The 17,862-nt window shown below is 39.8% G+C and overlaps 1 protein-coding gene across 1 annotated transcript in view; it reads right to left on the bottom strand.

Moving 5' to 3' along the window:
• Nucleotides 1-905: 905 nt before the first annotated feature.
• Nucleotides 906-17,862, bottom strand: part of TET1 (tet methylcytosine dioxygenase 1) — a gene marked incomplete at its 5' end in the record, with an annotated part of 63,110 nt that continues 46,153 nt past the window's right edge. Inside the window, 5 exons of the mRNA XM_082486319.1 lie at nucleotides 906-2,249; nucleotides 7,224-7,563; nucleotides 9,163-9,183; nucleotides 16,561-16,698; nucleotides 17,168-17,257. Of these exons, the coding sequence (XP_082342445.1) occupies nucleotides 1,108-2,249; nucleotides 7,224-7,563; nucleotides 9,163-9,183; nucleotides 16,561-16,698; nucleotides 17,168-17,257 (1,731 nt within the window). The 3' untranslated portion in view covers nucleotides 906-1,107. The remainder of the gene's footprint in view (nucleotides 2,250-7,223; nucleotides 7,564-9,162; nucleotides 9,184-16,560; nucleotides 16,699-17,167; nucleotides 17,258-17,862) is intronic.

The following is a 17,862-nucleotide window of genomic DNA, read 5'->3' as shown; positions in this document are numbered from 1 at the left end:
GGGGTATTTTTTTTTTGTCCCAAAACAATCCTACCCCTGAGGCATTAGGAACATTTGGTTGTCATGTTAACTTAGAATGCTCCAAACGAATGAGACTTATGCACTTATTGCTCAAAGAAATCATAACAAACGCTGCCTTTAAAAAAAAACAAAAGAATGGTCCTAACTCCCAATAGCAACACACATATTGACAAGACGTCTCCTAATTTCATGTTTGTACACTCTCTTGAAAATAATAAAATGTTTCTGTAGTTTATAACTGTTGTTTATATGCAACATAAAATCTTCGATGAAAAAGGGCAAGTCTAAAAACAATCACATATGCTATTAGCATACATACTGCAGCTGTAACAATACGGAACTCTACACAGCAAGAATAAAATGATTTCTTCTGTAGAGTATGCACAAACCTTAGACAATATGATCCTTATACTATACTATTTCAAGTTAATTTTAAAAATAGAAAGTGCTTTTAAAATATATATTTACAGCTTAAAAACAACTTCCAGCCATCATTACCAATAACTTCATTTCATACATAATGACAAATCTAGAGAAAAAAATTCATTGGTTTTCTAAAAGATTTATCTGTAGTTTGGACTATATAGCAATGGTTGGAAGTTGTTAAAGCAATGGCACCATGAAGTAATAATTCAGCTTATTTATTTTTAACTGTTTGATGTGGTTAAGCACCAAGAGCTGTGTAGAGCTATTACTGTATAACTTGATTTAACACCATAAAATGTGAACCTGTTAAAATCCCTATAAATGATTTTTGTAGTAAACAGACTTGATTTAAAGCACCAAAATATAAATTCCTAAAGGTAATAAACTGAATGATTCAATCAAGGTTAATAACCTAAACAAAATCTTTTTTAGAATGTATTAAAACTATACAACTTTTTTTTTTTTTTGCTTAAAATGTGCTTGAGCACCACCAAATGTTAAAGTCACAGTTTAAGAAGAAATCCCCCCCCCTTTTTTTTACCTCAGCCTTAAAATGGTTGAGATGAGCAAATAGTAAACGACACGAGACTTGTTCTTTAACAGCACCTTAAAGAAACACTGTGTAACACTGCACCAAGAGGAGGCATTTGAGACTAAAACCTATGCCCAATGGTTGTAAGGCCCTGCAACTCGTGTAAGGGCATAAGAAGATACTGTTATTACGTTATCCTTAGTTACTGTTAATGCTCTGCGTGATGGGATTTGGTTGAACTCATTGTCTTCATAAAAAATATCTCTGTTTTCACTTGTTTGCTTTGTTTTCCTGCCGCTAGAGTTTAGTTCAGTATTCTCCGTTCCTAATCTTTCCGCTTCTTTTTCTTTTTCTTTTGCTCTCTCAGCCATCTTTGCTTCCCACATGGCTAAACCATGTTTTGGCTCATTTAAATTTTTGTGTTGGTAGAAAACTAAAGAAATTCTCGTGGGATGATTGCGGTTGGGTTTTTTAATAGGTGTGGTAGCATGGAGTTCACGTCTTGCACATTCAATTAAGATAGAACCATGAGAAGGTGCCACAGCAACCCCGCCAATGTCATCATCCAAAAAATTGTGCTCGCTGTCTGACCACATTTCCTCAGCTTTTTCTTCAGAGTCAGTCGGTTGTCCCAGTGCACTGTTTGGCTTCTCGTCAACACAGTCAAAATCACACATCTGTTCTCGATGGGAGCTGCCCTTTTCCATTGGGCATCCATGGGAACAGTCAGCTTCGTTTCCGACTGCATCCTTTGCCGGAGAGCTTAGCGGTACTGACAAATCACAAGAGCTGATCATCTGTGAAGAAGGAGAATTGTCTAACTGAAGCTGACAATTCTGTTTGTCTGGCTGATGTTCAAGTATAGTGGGCAGGGGGTCTTTATGGGCTGGGGGGCCTGGAGCAGTGACCTCTGGAAGAATCGGTGGAACACCATTCATCTTATCATTCAGCAAAATTCCAGTATAATCTTTGACCGACACATCAAAGTTCTTACAATTAACATAAGGTGTCACGTGAGGTTGCTTACTACTGCATTCAAAATACCCGTAGGGAACTGAAAAATCTTGTTGAATATTAGCCACTGCCGTTATGCCAGGCTTATGTGCTAAAGATGAATAAGGATGTAAACTATCCACCTTAAAAGGGGAGGAAGCCGTATACTGTTTTAATAAAGAGCAATTTTTAGTAGTGTTGGAAGTATGTTTCATGGCATAGAGGTGATCAGAAGTCTCCGTTTTTATTCCAGGCTTTAAAGCATCTGTTTTGTTCCCTAAAAAAAATGCACACCAAAGTGTAAGTACTTTTCCTTGCTGAGTTAGTAAAATAGACCTTTTTGTAATATTCTTTAATAATACTTTCATACTTTTAACATGGAAGATATACACGATGCCTACAGATTTTTCAAAATGGTTATTTTTAGCTTTTAAGGAATGTCTCTATGACCGTTAAGTACATACATCACAACCTTGCTGAAGTAATGCCTTAACCTTTTCCAGTCAGACTGCTGGTATATAAAATAGAAAGGTATTTCACAGAGGGATGAATAAAATAAACAGATAAAATGAAATAACCACTCAGTGGCGACTCACACAGCCCAGTTCTACACAAGTGCTTCCCAGCGGCTGATTGCCTTCAGCACTGTCTGGGCTACCAGGAAGCACTACGGAAAAGTTTTCACATAACTGATGAAGTTTAGTCTGTCCAAAATTAAGCCTGTGAAACAATTGAAATTCTTAGCTGCCTTAACCCCATATTATTACTGAATTACAATGATTTGTGCATTAGCAGGTAACTACTCAGAAATCTTCTTCAAACAAACAAACAAAAAAAGTATCTGGCAACATACTCCAGGTAATTTCATCCTTACAAAGCTGCATCACGTGATTTGGCTGTCTTCCATCTAATTCCTGCACATCAATTATTTCAGGTCTTTGTGGAAACATACTTGTTCAATTTATGTCAGCTCCCTAATCAATTTCTAGTCCTGGCACCCTGCAGTTGTGCTTGTTTGTGGAAAAGACTCCTCAAAAATGACTCATCCTCATCACAGTTAAGTTCAATCCAGAGTCCACTGGAGTAATGGGAAAGAATTCCATCAGCTTTGACGGACTTTACATCATGCCCTGAAATTGCTTTACATGTGTTTTGCTGGCAAACTGGCACCCCACAGAGAGCTCTCGCATGGTCTCATAAAAGACTGTCTCTGTCAGTGCTGCTTCTTTGTTCCGTAAATACACAGAATGTTTAATTGCTTTACCGAATATAGAAGAACTATTCTTTCTTCTATTCTGTCTTCTAATAATTTATAAATAGTGATGGATTAAAAAGCATTCTTTCGATAGGAATGCAAAAAAGGCAAAGTGGGATAAATTATGGACACAATAGTTAGTATGCAAATACTGAAGCTGTGGAAGGACATAAGGAAACCGCATCAACTCTTCAAAAACCTTTTCTATGAAATCAAACTCAAAGCATTTAATTAAGAACACCCCTCCAGGATCAAAGATCTGAAACACATCATTTGAGAATTGCAATGTCCATCATCTCTGAAGAGAAACCTATGTTCTCTGAAAATAAGTTTTAACAACCCACAGCACTCTTAGAACGGCCGTCGCTCCAGCAAATTCCCCATTTCTTGCCAGAAGCTCCTTGCTCTGCGGGGCCAAGTAGCAGAGATTAGGAGAAGTTAATTCAAATATATGGGTAGAGGGAAACCAGTCATGGTTCAGATAAGGTGGAATCGCTCCCTAGGAACACCTCCTGTTCAAACAGACTCTGGAGCACCTCTGCTGGGAGCTGTTGGCTGAAGTGGCTGCTGCTCTGCTCTGCTGTGGCCAGCTAAGAAACCTGTCTCTAAGTCGGTGGTTCAGCTCCTGCTCTATCCCATATGGGCCAAGAATTGCTACTATTTATGGAGACAAAAATAACCTTTCCATCTATGAAGTTTTTGTCCAGAATAATGTGGTTAAATGACAGGACTAAAAAAGAAAGGATGTAAGGTCTCTATCTTTAATACGTATTTTGTAATAATTTAGGATTTCAAAGGCTCTCAGCTTTAGCACTAATGTAAAAATTAACAGTTGTGCTGCTTGCTGTTGGCAAGAGGTGCACAGCAAGTGCACTCTATTTGATACACAGCGTTTCCACAAAGGACTTGGCACAGTTGAGATTCAAACCAAGTCTTCACATATGCATGCTCCACCAAGCCAGCTTAATCTGCCTTCACCACTCAGAAGGTCCTTCTCATCACTATCTTTGCTGCCGGGTAAAGGCAGTAAAGAGGACAAGTCCTCTCCTACCCCTTTTTAATTTCCAGTTCTCTGTGTGGTCAAGTTAGAGGAGTCTCGCAAACCTTCCAGACTTTCCAGCCAGGGGACACTGCAATGGCTCTGAAAGGACAGTCAGGTCTCTTTCGAGAGAGCATACTACATCTACATGATGGGCAACATGACACAGCCGCCCTTGTGACTCCTTTGTGATCCCCCCAGGCGACTCCAAAGAGCAACAGCCTCCCATGGCCGAAAACGGGACTGACAGTATATACACCACGGTTATCCCATCTCATCTAACTGCACATCCTCCATATTCTTTTTAATATTGAGAAAGCCAAACCAATATTCTAAACTCTTGTCCTCATTAGGAAATCAAGTACCGTAACATTGCGTACACCATTTATCAGTACCTCTTTACAGTTGAAGTATAACTAAGTATTCTTTTGTTCCTACATCAGGAGAAAATTTAATAGTATGACTGGCTTAACATACCTTTAGCAGTACTTTATTCACTGCTTACCTAAAACTAGGTAGGCAGTATTTCTTTTCTTCCCCTAGTATGTTTCTCTGGGTTGTTTGTTTGCGTTTTTTGTTTTGTTTTGTTTTGTTTTTTTTTTACTATTTCAATCCTTTGTCTTTTGTTTTATGTTTAAATGGACCAGACTTGAATACCACTATGAATATTAAGGGACTCTGATTTAAATAATCATTTCCTCTGGTTTACCATCAGGAGTGACTACCGGATAGTCCAGTTTCAACTCCTCCGTTGCACAGGCACTTTGATTTTGTTTTCATATTAAACCTAACAATCTCAGCTAGACTAAAATTTTCCATTCCTCAGGACTAAAATGGTACCTGCCACTGGCAGAATGGAAAGAACCAATCAATGACTGATCCCCTATAACTAAAAAAACCTGTGTGTACAAGTGCAATACTGCAGTATTCTAAATCCGCAATTTCCAGACCTTTGCATTTTACTGTGGGCTAGGGGCGGGGCAGCAGCGGCGTGCTGAGGGCTCTACCCAGCCATCATCCTGTAGGACTAGAATAAACACGTAGGTGATGTGCATAAATGCTTCAAGTTACTTATCTCACGCTGAGCCCACCACCTTGCCCTCTGCACACCTGAAGTTCCTCTGCCACTGCGGCCCAGTTAGCGAAGCCTCTTGGAACCTGTTCATGTGGCCAACCTTAGCAACACGTGCCACCGGCAGATTTGGGGATTACAGTGTTGACAGCTAGTTTGAGGGATTCCACTGTCAAAATTTCCATGACAAAAGCTGCACTTTTACGATAGAAACTAAATATTTCTATTCACATTCTCGTTTTTCCATCTCTGAGCAACTTTCTCACTCATAAAAGTATTTCTTCCTCACTCCCTGACTTATTTTTATCAGCAGCCCTTTTAAATTACTTTACCAGAATACCTCGTCCAAACAATTTATGTAAGTTGGCTTGTTTACACAGTTATTTTATTATTTTTGCATGTTCAAAGAATAAAGTTCTGTCTCCCCAAAACATATGGCAGAACTCTGGATATTGCACCATTTGTTAAAGGCATGGTTTTCCGATATCAAAGCCGTGCCTACTTGTAACTACAATGTCAGGTACAGGTAGGCAGTTCGTAACTCTATTTCAGTGTTTCAAAACAACTGTCTAGTGAGGTCAGACAATTTCAGAATTCCTTCCCAAACCAGAGTCCTCTAATGCTTCCCCCAGCACGATGGAAGTTATTAATCATTGCTTCGGAGCTATTGTGGGACGTTGTCCTCAGCCTGAGGAGACCTTTTATATTTGTTTCAAAGCCTGGACTGTGTCTCCCCAACTTGCATGTAGGTTAACTGAATGTCCAATTTCCTAGGGGTGTCAATAATCCTGCTTTTCTTGCTCTTATTCCCTCTTGCTACGTGCAGAGTTTACTGGTTGCCCTGACTCCTCTAAGCGAGACAAAGCAGGGTGCCGAGTGCAAATTACAAAAATGTGTCAAATGGATTCTTCTAAGTTTTATCCGCCCAAACTGCAGATGTTCTTCTAAATACATTTAACTGTATCTTAAATCTACTACATATATCTGGACTTCTCTCATGAAATAAAATTAAAAATTATAGCAGGTTGACTTATTTCCCCTTCTCCTAAAAGTTAGATAGGCTATGCTTTAATTTCTTTTATCTATTTTTCCCCCTCTAATCACAGAATCTAAGTCCATGGCTTCCCCTCCTCTTCCTTCATTCCTACTTCTCATTACTGTGAAGTCCCATAGAACAGTTGTATCCTGTCAAGCACCGGTCCAGAATCTGACCCTCGGTACCACAGCACCCCCAGGTACAGACACTCCTCCAACCAGCTCAGTCGCAGCACCGTTCTGTGTTGCACAACCCCGTACTGCAGCAGAAGGCTCTGGCCATAGTACCCTACGGTACCAAAACCAACACGGCATACCTTTCACCTGGCCCCGGTAATATCATTTCAAGGAACAATTTGAGAAGCACTGTTGTATTTGATAAAACCTCGCTTTTTTTTTTTTTTCCTTCCAAATCTCTTGCTTTGCAGCAGTATCCATGCCCTTGACAGGAAATTATCATCAACTCAGATTCTGGAGAAAGCCATTGTCTTTCACAGGAAGTAGATAACACAGTTCTTGTACTTTCAAATGACAGAAATTCATGCTGGTTTTTTAGATAAACATTCCTAAAACAGTATTTCAAGATGATGCTACTGCCATTATTTATCAGAATAAGAGAACTCGGAAATATTTCACTGGTGCTCACATATCGCCAAACTTACTTTTGGGCGATCACCTGTATTTTTCCTGTGCCAAGAGACTACAATGACTTGCTCATTACCCCCAAAATGCAGAATATGCAAGTATTTTATAAAAAAATCAAGAATTAAGAAGCTTTCCCTTCCCCTCAGATGGTAAGAGACAACACAGTATCAGAAGAGACTGGCAGAATTTAATGAGACCCACTCACCTAAACAATGCAAAGTGTTGCCAAGATTTTCTGGGGCTTCGGTTTTCAGCTTTACTGGTGTTGAGTATTTTTTATCTATTAATGGCTGCTTTTCAGTCGGGGTCCTCCTTGTGTCTGGTTTCTTTTTCTTTGTAGCTCTAAGAGGCTCAGCTAACATTCGTACTTCTCTGGGAAAAGCTGTGAGCACCTGTATGGCTCCGGCTTTTATCTTGGCTTCCAGTCCCTCTTCAGTGCCGAATTCGTCTGTTTGTGAAATTTTGTAGAGAGGTAACACATGGAGCTGTTCATCACTTGGAATCACCCCCACTCTCCGGTTATCTTCCTTCGTTAACGTACAGACCTGGCAAGAACAAAACATTTACAAATACAGCCACATACATAAAATGCAAGAGTTATTTAAATATTTAAGCAGTCATCCTAAACTTCCCTGTTTTCTCATATTCTACAGCTTCAATGCTACAGGTCTGTCAAATGCAAACATCTGACAAATATTTTGTTCGATTTATGATGATGCAGAAAAATCATTGGTACTCGAAGAATAAGATCAAGGCACCTATCTTGGACAGGAAAAATGAAACCTTGGCTCAACTTACACTATCCACAAATATATGCCAACCTTGCTAAATAATCTGAGCTCTAAATACACTGCAAATTCCTAAGCATTCAGATTTTTGGGTTTTTAATATATATTTGATGTTCAGATTTATTTTTAAGGACTAAGAAATATAAAAAAAGAAAATATTATTTTTGGATTGAACCAGAAGTTTCTGTGACATGGAACTGGTTTTGTTTTCTGTTTTGGCTGGCAAATGGAAAAAGCCCCCACAAACAGTTACTCATACTGCACTACGTTTTCAGCAATTCTCAGCTCTAACTCCCTCCCTCTCTCTCTCTTTATACACACTGTCTTAAATTAACACCCCTCCCCAGCTCCAACTGCCTGCTGTAACGAAGGCACGAGACCCAGCAAACGTTTGGTTTCTCTTAGACCTACTTTTTCTTATTAAGTTGTGTGTTGTGAGATACAGGAGCTGAGAGGAGAATGCTAGTTAGATCCAGTTTGATAAGGGCACATCAGAAATGTGGATAAATATTTAATCTCACTACAACAGTTTTCTTATGATAATTTTTCCAAATCACTGCTGAACCTTTGCAGTACTTCTGGAGTTCCAGCTATTACCTGTTAACCCTTCACCTTAAAAGCAGCACTAAAGCCAGCAGTACGCTTGCTGGTTTCATTCTGTGCTTTCCAGGGGATGGCGGCAGTTCTACACGTATGAGCACATGTACAGAGTCACACCGTTTCTAGTTTTATTGATTACATTCATAAGAGGCTACTGTTTTTCACTGCATTGCCAGAAAGCCATGCATTAATATCATGGCTTAGTCAAGCTGCTACTTCACAGGGAGTTACTGACTACACACATACAGGAATCTGAGTGCCATCCAAGGGTGAGATGATACTCCCTAAATGGAAACGTTATCATTCCATCATTGTGTAGGCTGAATGTGATGCCTATCGTAAACAGTTAATCCAATTTCCCCGAATCTCATCGCCATGCCTAACATTCCAAGGGAGAAGAATAATATTGTTATTTAGGGGGGAAAAAAAAACAAACATTTTTTTATTTTACAGCACAGCTTTCACATAAAGGCATCACACAATTATTTCCAGAACAATAAAATTACAGAATCACAAACTAAAAATCCTACATCAATAAGGTGGTGGTTAGAGGGCTTTATAAACAGCTATATGCAAAGCTTGACAGTTGCAGAGCAGCAAAAGGAGAGAGTTTGAGGGGCACAGACAAAGGAGAAGAGCTTTTCAGGTGGCATTTTGAAAGGATCGAGAAAAGGGCTCTTAAGGCGGCAAAGTGAAGGGGCAATTAGAAGCTGATGAGTAGCGTTTACCGATGTGCTTTGCTCCATGCGTACTCACCTCTACTGGGCAGCCTTTGGACTACGAGGAAGATTTAGAAAAAACAACAAGTTGTTCCATGAGCAGCGAATGACGCCTGGTTCCCTACGGACTTCTCCGTCCCCGCGCTCCCGCACGCCCAACCCCAGCACCGTCACCCCTGTCCCCATTTGTGTCCCGCCGCCACCTCCGCTGGGCGCCAGCCTGCACAAGCTGGGCCCGGCTGAAGCTCCGTGCCTCCCGGCTACCAGGCCGGTAGCTGCATGTGGATTAACCTCGGGCCGCGGCTGTGAGGACCCTGCTGCCACCGCCACCACCTCAACGGAGGAGCTAACCTGGATCTGTCTCCCCCACTCTACAGTGAAACTTCAAAACTTGGAACAAGAGGTTAAAAAACTCCAAAGACAACTAATTTTCTACAAAGTTCAGTGAAATCTGGTTGAAATTTTCCAGCAGATTCCAAGTTATTCAGGAAGGGTGAAAGAGGGTAGGACATACAGAGAGCACAATTACATATGACTCATGTTCTTAGAAAGCCTAGCACATCCTCCCCTTCTAAATTAAAAACAAAAGCAGTAATAAAATAAGCATGGAGGGGCCCGGCTCCCAATTGTTCTCATCAGAAACTGCGTGATTCTCACTTGTCTTTTAAAATATTCTGTCCAACCTGTGTCTGGACCCATGCACTAGTCTGAAAAATGTCCAAATCTTGAAGATTCAATCCACAGTCTTGCTTATTTTGAAAACTGAGACCCTCATACAATTTACAGTTTTACATTTCCATGCATTTCAGCAGACACTTTCATGGAAAACTGATCTTGGGCATTTATTAGATTTATTCTTTTGCACAAAAAGATTTAGCCTTACAATTGTATCAGTCATCTTTCATCTGGTTTACAAATGGGCAAAGGTAGATTAGCTCTGTTTTCACAATGCTTGGCCCAGGGGAGAGAGCATACAAACAGAGACAAACGTCAAAGCTCATACTGGCTGAAGGAAAGCCTATTTTAAGCAAAGATGAGTATTTGTCACTATCACAAAGCCAACACCCTCTTTAGGACAAGAAAACTAAAGCACTGGTTAGTATACTGACAGAACTATGTTGAAAGTATAGTCAACTCCAACACGCAAAATATACGAAATACTCAGAATACACAAAATTAAGAAATTCGTGTATGTTAAAAATTATGTTAAAAACCCGAAGACCGCTGCACCTATAGGTAAATACCATGACAGCAAATTTAATATATGTTAAGTTTCAAGGTCAGTTTCCCCCTCTAATATATTTTCATATAAAAGGAAGGACACAATGGCAAGTGGATAACTGCAGAGTTAATGTTATGAGGAAAGCAGCTATAATAGGCCCTAGAGATAAGCTAGCAATTGACAGCTAGAGTAATACACCAAATGGGAAACCTCCATTTGAAAAGCCAGTCTAATATTCAAATCTCTGCAAAATATTCCATTAAGAAACTTAAAGAGAAGTTAAAAGCAGCATTTTCCATTGGCACCAATACTGTGCTGTAAACTGGCCAAAATTAAACCCAAACATGAGAAAATCATGGGCTCTGTTAAAGCCCATTTACACAGTGAAGCTGCCTGTCCCGCTACTCTCAATACTTTTTCCAGAACATGCAGCTAAATCATCCAGGATGCTCAAAAGCCAAACAAAAAGTTGGCCAAGTGGTTTGTTTAGGTTTCCAGTGTGCTTGGTGATCAAAACCATGACCTATTCTGGGTTGAGTGATGTCATGGTAAATCTTGCATATTCGTAAAACTTTTATTTATTTATTTTAACTTAAAATGCACCCATGAACTCAACGTAATTCCCTCCACACATCTCCAAAGAAACATCTGTAGCCACACAGCTCCCAATGCATTATTCTGAGACTCTTTGATCTGCCTTTGTCCTCTTGAACTTCACATGTAGCCATGATGTAGCCTTTTCCACTATGTTGTAAGAACAGATGTTTTAAATTCAAGTTTCAGCAAAGCAGTCAAACGGCCTTTCTCAACTTGAAAGACGGAATCAAGTTTCCTATACTCATCTTCCCTTTGCAGATGGAAAGCAGCGGGTGCCCTTTGGGACTCCGAGGCGCTGCTGCATCATCATTGCGTATCATTATGAACACCAGCAATGCTGCTTTTCCTTTACAGCTGAGACAAACTGTGTCGGTTTATTGGCCTGTTATACCCTGAGTAAGCGTGTTAAGTGTGAGGGTCAGGGAAGGGAACCCCAACTGTATGTTCCTTTTGACCACATATACACAGTGTTTCTGTACTGTATGCTGTAACACAGGTATGGTGCACAAACCACTGTCTGGGAGCTCACAGGTTACTCCAGGGAACTTGTAATGTTTCTGCATTTTCACAATATAAAGAACAGTAACAAAAATCCTTCCTTTACAGCCCTGTGGGGTTTATCTTTTCTCCCAATTGTTATTATCTGAAGCACCAGTTTAAGCATGCAGTACTTGTGTAGCAAGCTGTGGGCATGGTGCAGAATGCAGCCTAATCAGTCAGAGACACTGTCATTATTGCGAAGGCCTGAACCGATAGCAATGACGTGATGAGCTGTGCCTACAGAAATACAGTAAGGTACTGGAAAAACAGAGGATTTTTTTTTTTTTAAAATAAATGAGGATCAGTTTGTTGATGGATCATTGATTTACACTACTTAGCTCCACTGCCAATAATAAATTTTATATTGTAGCTGCCCAGGGAGCATAGATTTCTCCTCCTCTCCTTCTTCCAGAATGCCTGCTACAGACTGTATGGCACCAATGATCACAGAACTGCAGCTGGTCTCTCACCTTCCTCAACCCCAGCAAAAAGGGCAACGTGCCCCACAGGATGAAACACCCATATATATATATATATACACACCTGCAACAGAACTAGCAAAGTCTTCATTAACTGTTTTGTTCTAGCCATGGTAAAACCCCACGTCAGTGATTTAAATGGATTCACACAGGTATGAAGAACGTGATCCTTTGCAGCTAATCCAATAAAGAAACAAAAATACCTACATTTCACAAACTCCATTAATGACTATAAAGCTTTTATTTGCGTGTTGCTCATTTACAGTCTAGCTTCGCATCCACAAGGAACACTGGACCCTAACGCTGCCATTGTAACATAAATCAGCGGCCCTCAGGAGGACATTAAAAGATGACAAAAGAATCTGAGGAAAAATGGATGGTATATTTATTGACTTAAATGTTCTTAAAAAACTCAATTCATAGGCAGAAATTACTTTTGCTTCTTTCAGATAAGCATGTTGGTTTACACTGTAGAATTACCAAGTGTCTTCATTCTACTGCAAAGCAAACAGGGAACATTCATTCTTATTTTCAGCTTTTCTACCAAAAAGCAGCTCTGCTAAATTCAGGGCATGATTTTGCTAGCCAGGAAAGATGTTCAGCAAATCAAATCTCCCATGGTAATCCTCAATTTTTGTAAGTTAATATGGACTATGCTAACTTGTATCTACAGAAGACATTTCCAAGACTATTTTCCCCCCACTGCTAACAAAAATGACAGCCTCATTTATTCTCTGTCACATACAAATAACACAGTTGATCATCAAAACATGCACACCCAGAAAAATACAAGAATGCTCTTCTGACATTCTGGCAGAGACAGAGCAAAGAAATTGTTGTTGGCAACTCATTAGATAATATATTCTTTTAAGTATACGGTAAACTCCGTGCTTATCGTTAAACTCATTTAAGTGCTCTGCTGAACTCATGTCTATGTCTGCTTTAAATAATTTAAATAGATTCTGGTTCTCCCTTACTCTCAGCACACTGTGCAATGTTCCTTTTATACTTGTGGCAAAAGTGATTCACCAACAACTGAAGGGAAAAAATGAAAAGGTGTCACTTATGCCATAAGTAGTGGTGACAGAGCTGGCAGCATTCGCAAATACCAGTGTATAAGGGACTTATTTTAACCTTTTTAGTCTAGAGGAACTTTAGGTTTTATAAATGAAGATTTTGTGTCAGAAGAAGAAGAAAGGGAAGAAATCTTACCAACACTAACAAGGTGCAAGATGGCAAGTACACTCTGTAGACTGTAAGCTGTGACCATTGAAACAATTCAAATAAACAAAATACAAGAGAAAAATAGTAAATGAAGTTACGGATGTTTGAGGTTTGTAAGGCAGTGCAAACCATTCTCATTCTGTTTATTACCACATTATCAGAAAACAGTCATTTAGATGAAAGCTGTCACCCCCGTTAGATGTATTATTTGCACATAGTACATTTTACAGAGAAAATATGTCATGGTTAAGATGTAAATGACTCCTCCATCATTACCACCAGTGATCTGTAAGAAATCATAGTGTATTCTGAACTAAGTAGGTAGCCAAAGCAGCTTCCGGACTAGATGGGAATGCAGGAGATGACCAGAGGGATGCTAGAATCACACGTAGTAATTTATTTTTGTGTTCTTACCATTAGTTTTCCCATTTTTATCACCAGAATTGGTTGTAAGCTAAAATCAACAACCCTAAATTCAATTGTCAAACTGACCTAGATTGAAGAAAGCCCAGCATGTCCTATCACTCTGTTCGCAAAATAACAGAATTCTTTACTTTAGGCTTCCGATATGTACCACTAACTACAGACAGAGACAGACTAACAGACAGCAAACTCTGTCTGTCCTGTCAATCACACCCACATCTTCTCTCTGGGAAGGCTGTATATAGGTCACTGGGTAACTCTGAACTCTAATTCACCTTCCAAATGCCCCAATTCAAGTACATGAATTGAGTGTTAACACTTGCAACTATTTCCTATTTATATATAGCCCTTTGTTGCAAGTATATTAAAACAAAGAGCTACCAAATCTAAGTAAAGAGAGTATCAGGTATACAAGTTATTTGTATGAGTGGGCTATCTGACAAAAATTCCAAGGTATAGTTTTCAGCAGTTATAATGATTCGATAATGTTCTGCAAGAACTTGGCAGAACTTTGTTTTTTTTAAAATAAATGAGGAAAAGTTTGTTGATGGATCATTGATTGACACTACTTAGTTCCACTGCCAATAATAAATTTTATATTTGGCAGAACTTGACTGAAAGACAATTTTAAGTTCTGGTCTACATAATGAGATACCTTACACAGGTTGTAATTTTCCATGCTGCTTAGATCTGGAATTACTTGCAAACACACCACACACAATCCACAGAAAGAAAATATCAACACTAGGCAAGCGTAATCTGAAGCTGAAGTAACACCAGATGATTAAAGATAAATACATACTCGTAGAACTATTCCCCAATAAATGCCTCCAAAAAACCCAAATGGGCTAACTGTCCCTCCAGCCACTTCTGGCCCTAAGTTGTGACTTTTCTGGGATCCAATATAGCAGAATGAGTAGTGGGTGCAGTGTCCATTTCACTTTGTCTTTAAGTTAAGAGGCAATGTAGCACTTAACAAAATATTATTTTCAGAATGCCTAAATTGAATTTCATTAAAGAGTATACCATGCAGTTTGTCATGGAAAAGAAGTCTCATTTTCAAGGTTGGGATCTTTAGGAGGTCTGAATTCCTATGCTTCAGGATATTTGAAGTGACTATACTCACAGGCTTACTCATAGCATCTTACTAATATTTTGCAAAGTACGCTTTCAGCATTTTCTTACAAAACATCTGCATATAGGTGGCATTCAATGCTAGGAAAAAAAAATATTAATCTATTCAGGATTTGCATTCCTGGTGAATTCCAAGACCTGCTTCCATACTGTAAAGCGACAGACATTTGCCCAACATACAAGCACATAATCAATATTAAGCAATTGTTCCAGTCATTTCATTGCTCTGACATACAAATGCTGAATGTTAAGTATATACATAAATGCAAGGTTTTATTCAATCACAGCAATGTAATAAATCAGTTTTCACTTCCAAATTTACAAAGAGACTACTTCTAAGCATGCAGAGATTTTTAGATGGATTTCTTTTTTCCAGATATGCATCCTTTGATAGAGAAAATATTCTTGAATGTTACCTCCACTGATGTACAGGAAGCTATCCTAGCTATTTACAGCATTACAATGCTCTAACTACTAAAAAACCGCAGATTGGGCTGCATCAAAAGAAGTGTGGCCAGCAGGTCAAAAGAGGCGATTCTGCCCCTCTACTCCACTCCTGTGAGACCCCACCTGGAGTACTGCATCCAGCTCTGGAGTCCCCAACATAAAAAGGACATGGACCTGCTGGAGCGTGTCCAGAGGAGAGCCACGAGGATGATCCGAGGGATGGAGCACCTCTCCTATGAGGAGAGGCTGAAAGAGTTGGGGCTGTTCAGCCTGGAGAAGGCTCCGGGGAGATCTTATTGCAGCCTTCCAGTACCTAAAGGGGGCCTACAGGAGAGCTGGGGAAGGACTTTTTACTCGGGCATGTAGTGATAGGACGAGGGGGAATGGCTTTAAACTGGAAGAGGGCAGGTTGAGATTAAACATTAGGAAGAAGTTTTTCACTTTGAGGGTGCTGAGGCACTGGAACAGGTTGCCCAGAGAGGTTGTTGAGGCCCCATCCCTGGAGGTGTTCAAGGCCAGGCTGGACGTGGCCTTGGGCAACCTGGTCTAGTGGGAGGTGTCCCTGTCTCTGGCAGGGGGGTTGGAACTTGATGATCTTCAAGGTCCTTTCCAACCTAAACCATTCTATGATTGTCAGTTTTATTCTATCTTTTCTCTTTTGAGATTGTCTGTCTTCACAACTACAGTCTCAATTTCTAAAAGATCACTTAACTGAATAATTCCCAACTGATGTTCTCACTAGCAATCCAGTAAGGTATTTGGTACAATGACCGCATCTAAAACACATCCGTAGGTTTTCCTTTCATACTGAGACTTTAAGATCCTAATAGTCACCTGACTCCACCACCTACCCCATGACATTGTACACTCTACTTTCTGACTAGTAACTGTACTAACATGAAGCCTGGTAAGTGCACAGCACAAGAAAAAATGAATTTGATGAGAACCAAGCCTGGAGGAGGCAAATTAATGAGGTTTTTTTTAGCTCTTCCTCTACAGAAGTCAGTATAACTCCTCGGTTAGATAATTATTTGCCTTTGAACATCAAACCTCTACTGTGAATAGTTTATCTGTCCTATGGCCAGTCCTCTCCAAAGGGCCTGGCCCTAAAAGAATTAAGGTCTTTTGTAGGAAGGATCACACCCCTACCCCTCTTGATCTGTTTGGGAATAAGATGACCTTATGTCCTCTGTACAGCGCTAATAAATATATGCAAATAACATGGGAATTTATAAATAGGAACACACAGTTAATATCATAATGCCTTAAAATACTTCATGCAAATGTACCCACTAAATCAAGCAGCATTTTAAAACACACCGTAATCACAACAGTAAACAGTCCAAATGAGAAAATCCTGTGTACGTACCACAGTGCTTCCATTGTGCATGTTATGTGTGTCCTTATGGGCATGGGCACAGAAATCTATGCAAGCTGTTACACCAGAGAAAGGCCTACCGTCCTTGGATCCAAGCCGACAGTCTGGGCCCATGTGCTCATTTTCCACCTGAAAGTAAAATAAACTACAGGTACTTAAGACTGAAAGCAAGCAACTTAGAATCCCATGAGCCACAACCGCACTTGTGATGGAATAAACGCAGCCAGTAAGAATGATCAAAAAGCACGTATTCTCCTATGAGACATGCAACACTTACAACTGGATGTCAGTGAGATAATCAGCTTGGCCAGAGTCAAAATGTCTTTAAATAATGAAAACATTTTATTTACAGTATTATCCGTAAGCCTTTTACATACGCACAGCTCAGGGCATAACTTAACCATCAGCTGAAATATGAAAGGTGCAGTATTTTAAAGCTAAGCAAATAAAGCAACCACTGTAAGCAATCAAGGGGATTCACCACATCTGTGAGGTTTATGGCTTCTACCCATGAACACACTTTGGGGTTTCACCTTGTTTTCGAACTACGCTGCCTGTTCAGAGCCACAGCTGTACTAGCTGAATGTCACAGACCTACCTGGTTCTGGAAAGCTTCAGGAGCAAGCTTTTTATAAACCGGAGCCACATCGGTAGCTAAAGTTTGCAAATTATTTTCAAGAAGTTCCTCCTGCAGAAAAAGGCAATGTTCAGAGTGTTGTAATCTGCTTTAAAAGAATATAATCTAGTTTAGAGATGCCTGACAAGTCAGCCTCTATCTTATAGTTTATTAATCTGACCTCTGTTCGTCTGCCCTTTGTCACCAACCATAAATAAGCCTACTTTTGCAGGACTAAAATACCAAAATTGTTAAATAGAAGTCAACCAAATAACAACAGAGCACATCTGCTACAGCAAAGAAACCCAACACACAAGGAACCCATTTCTGCATCATTTCCCCCTTCCGATACATAGACAGTCAAGCAATGAGGCAAGTTCCACACATAATAGGGAAGTAACATCTAGGAGAGAAACACTGTACCGCCTGCTGAGTGGAGATGGAACCCCAGGTCTTCTTTCAGTATTTTGCTTATGGGGCCTTAATTTATGTTGACACAGCCCTGCTAGAAGAATCCTAGGTTTCCGCCTTCTTTTAATTGTATGTGTAACTCCTAATAGCATTTAACATTAATTTCAACTCTTAAGGGAAGAGGTACACTTCTCACATTGCAACAGAACTCTTATTAGGAACATTAGATAAGTCTTTTCTTCTTTAGAGAAAGAAGATGCAAAACT

The sequence above is a fragment of the Vanellus vanellus genome (genome assembly GCF_965231255.1).
Source record: "Vanellus vanellus genome assembly, chromosome: 7".
Taxonomy (NCBI): domain Eukaryota; kingdom Metazoa; phylum Chordata; class Aves; order Charadriiformes; family Charadriidae; genus Vanellus; species Vanellus vanellus.
Note: the sequence above shows the minus strand (reverse complement) of the source record. Positions and strands in the feature narration are given on the sequence as shown.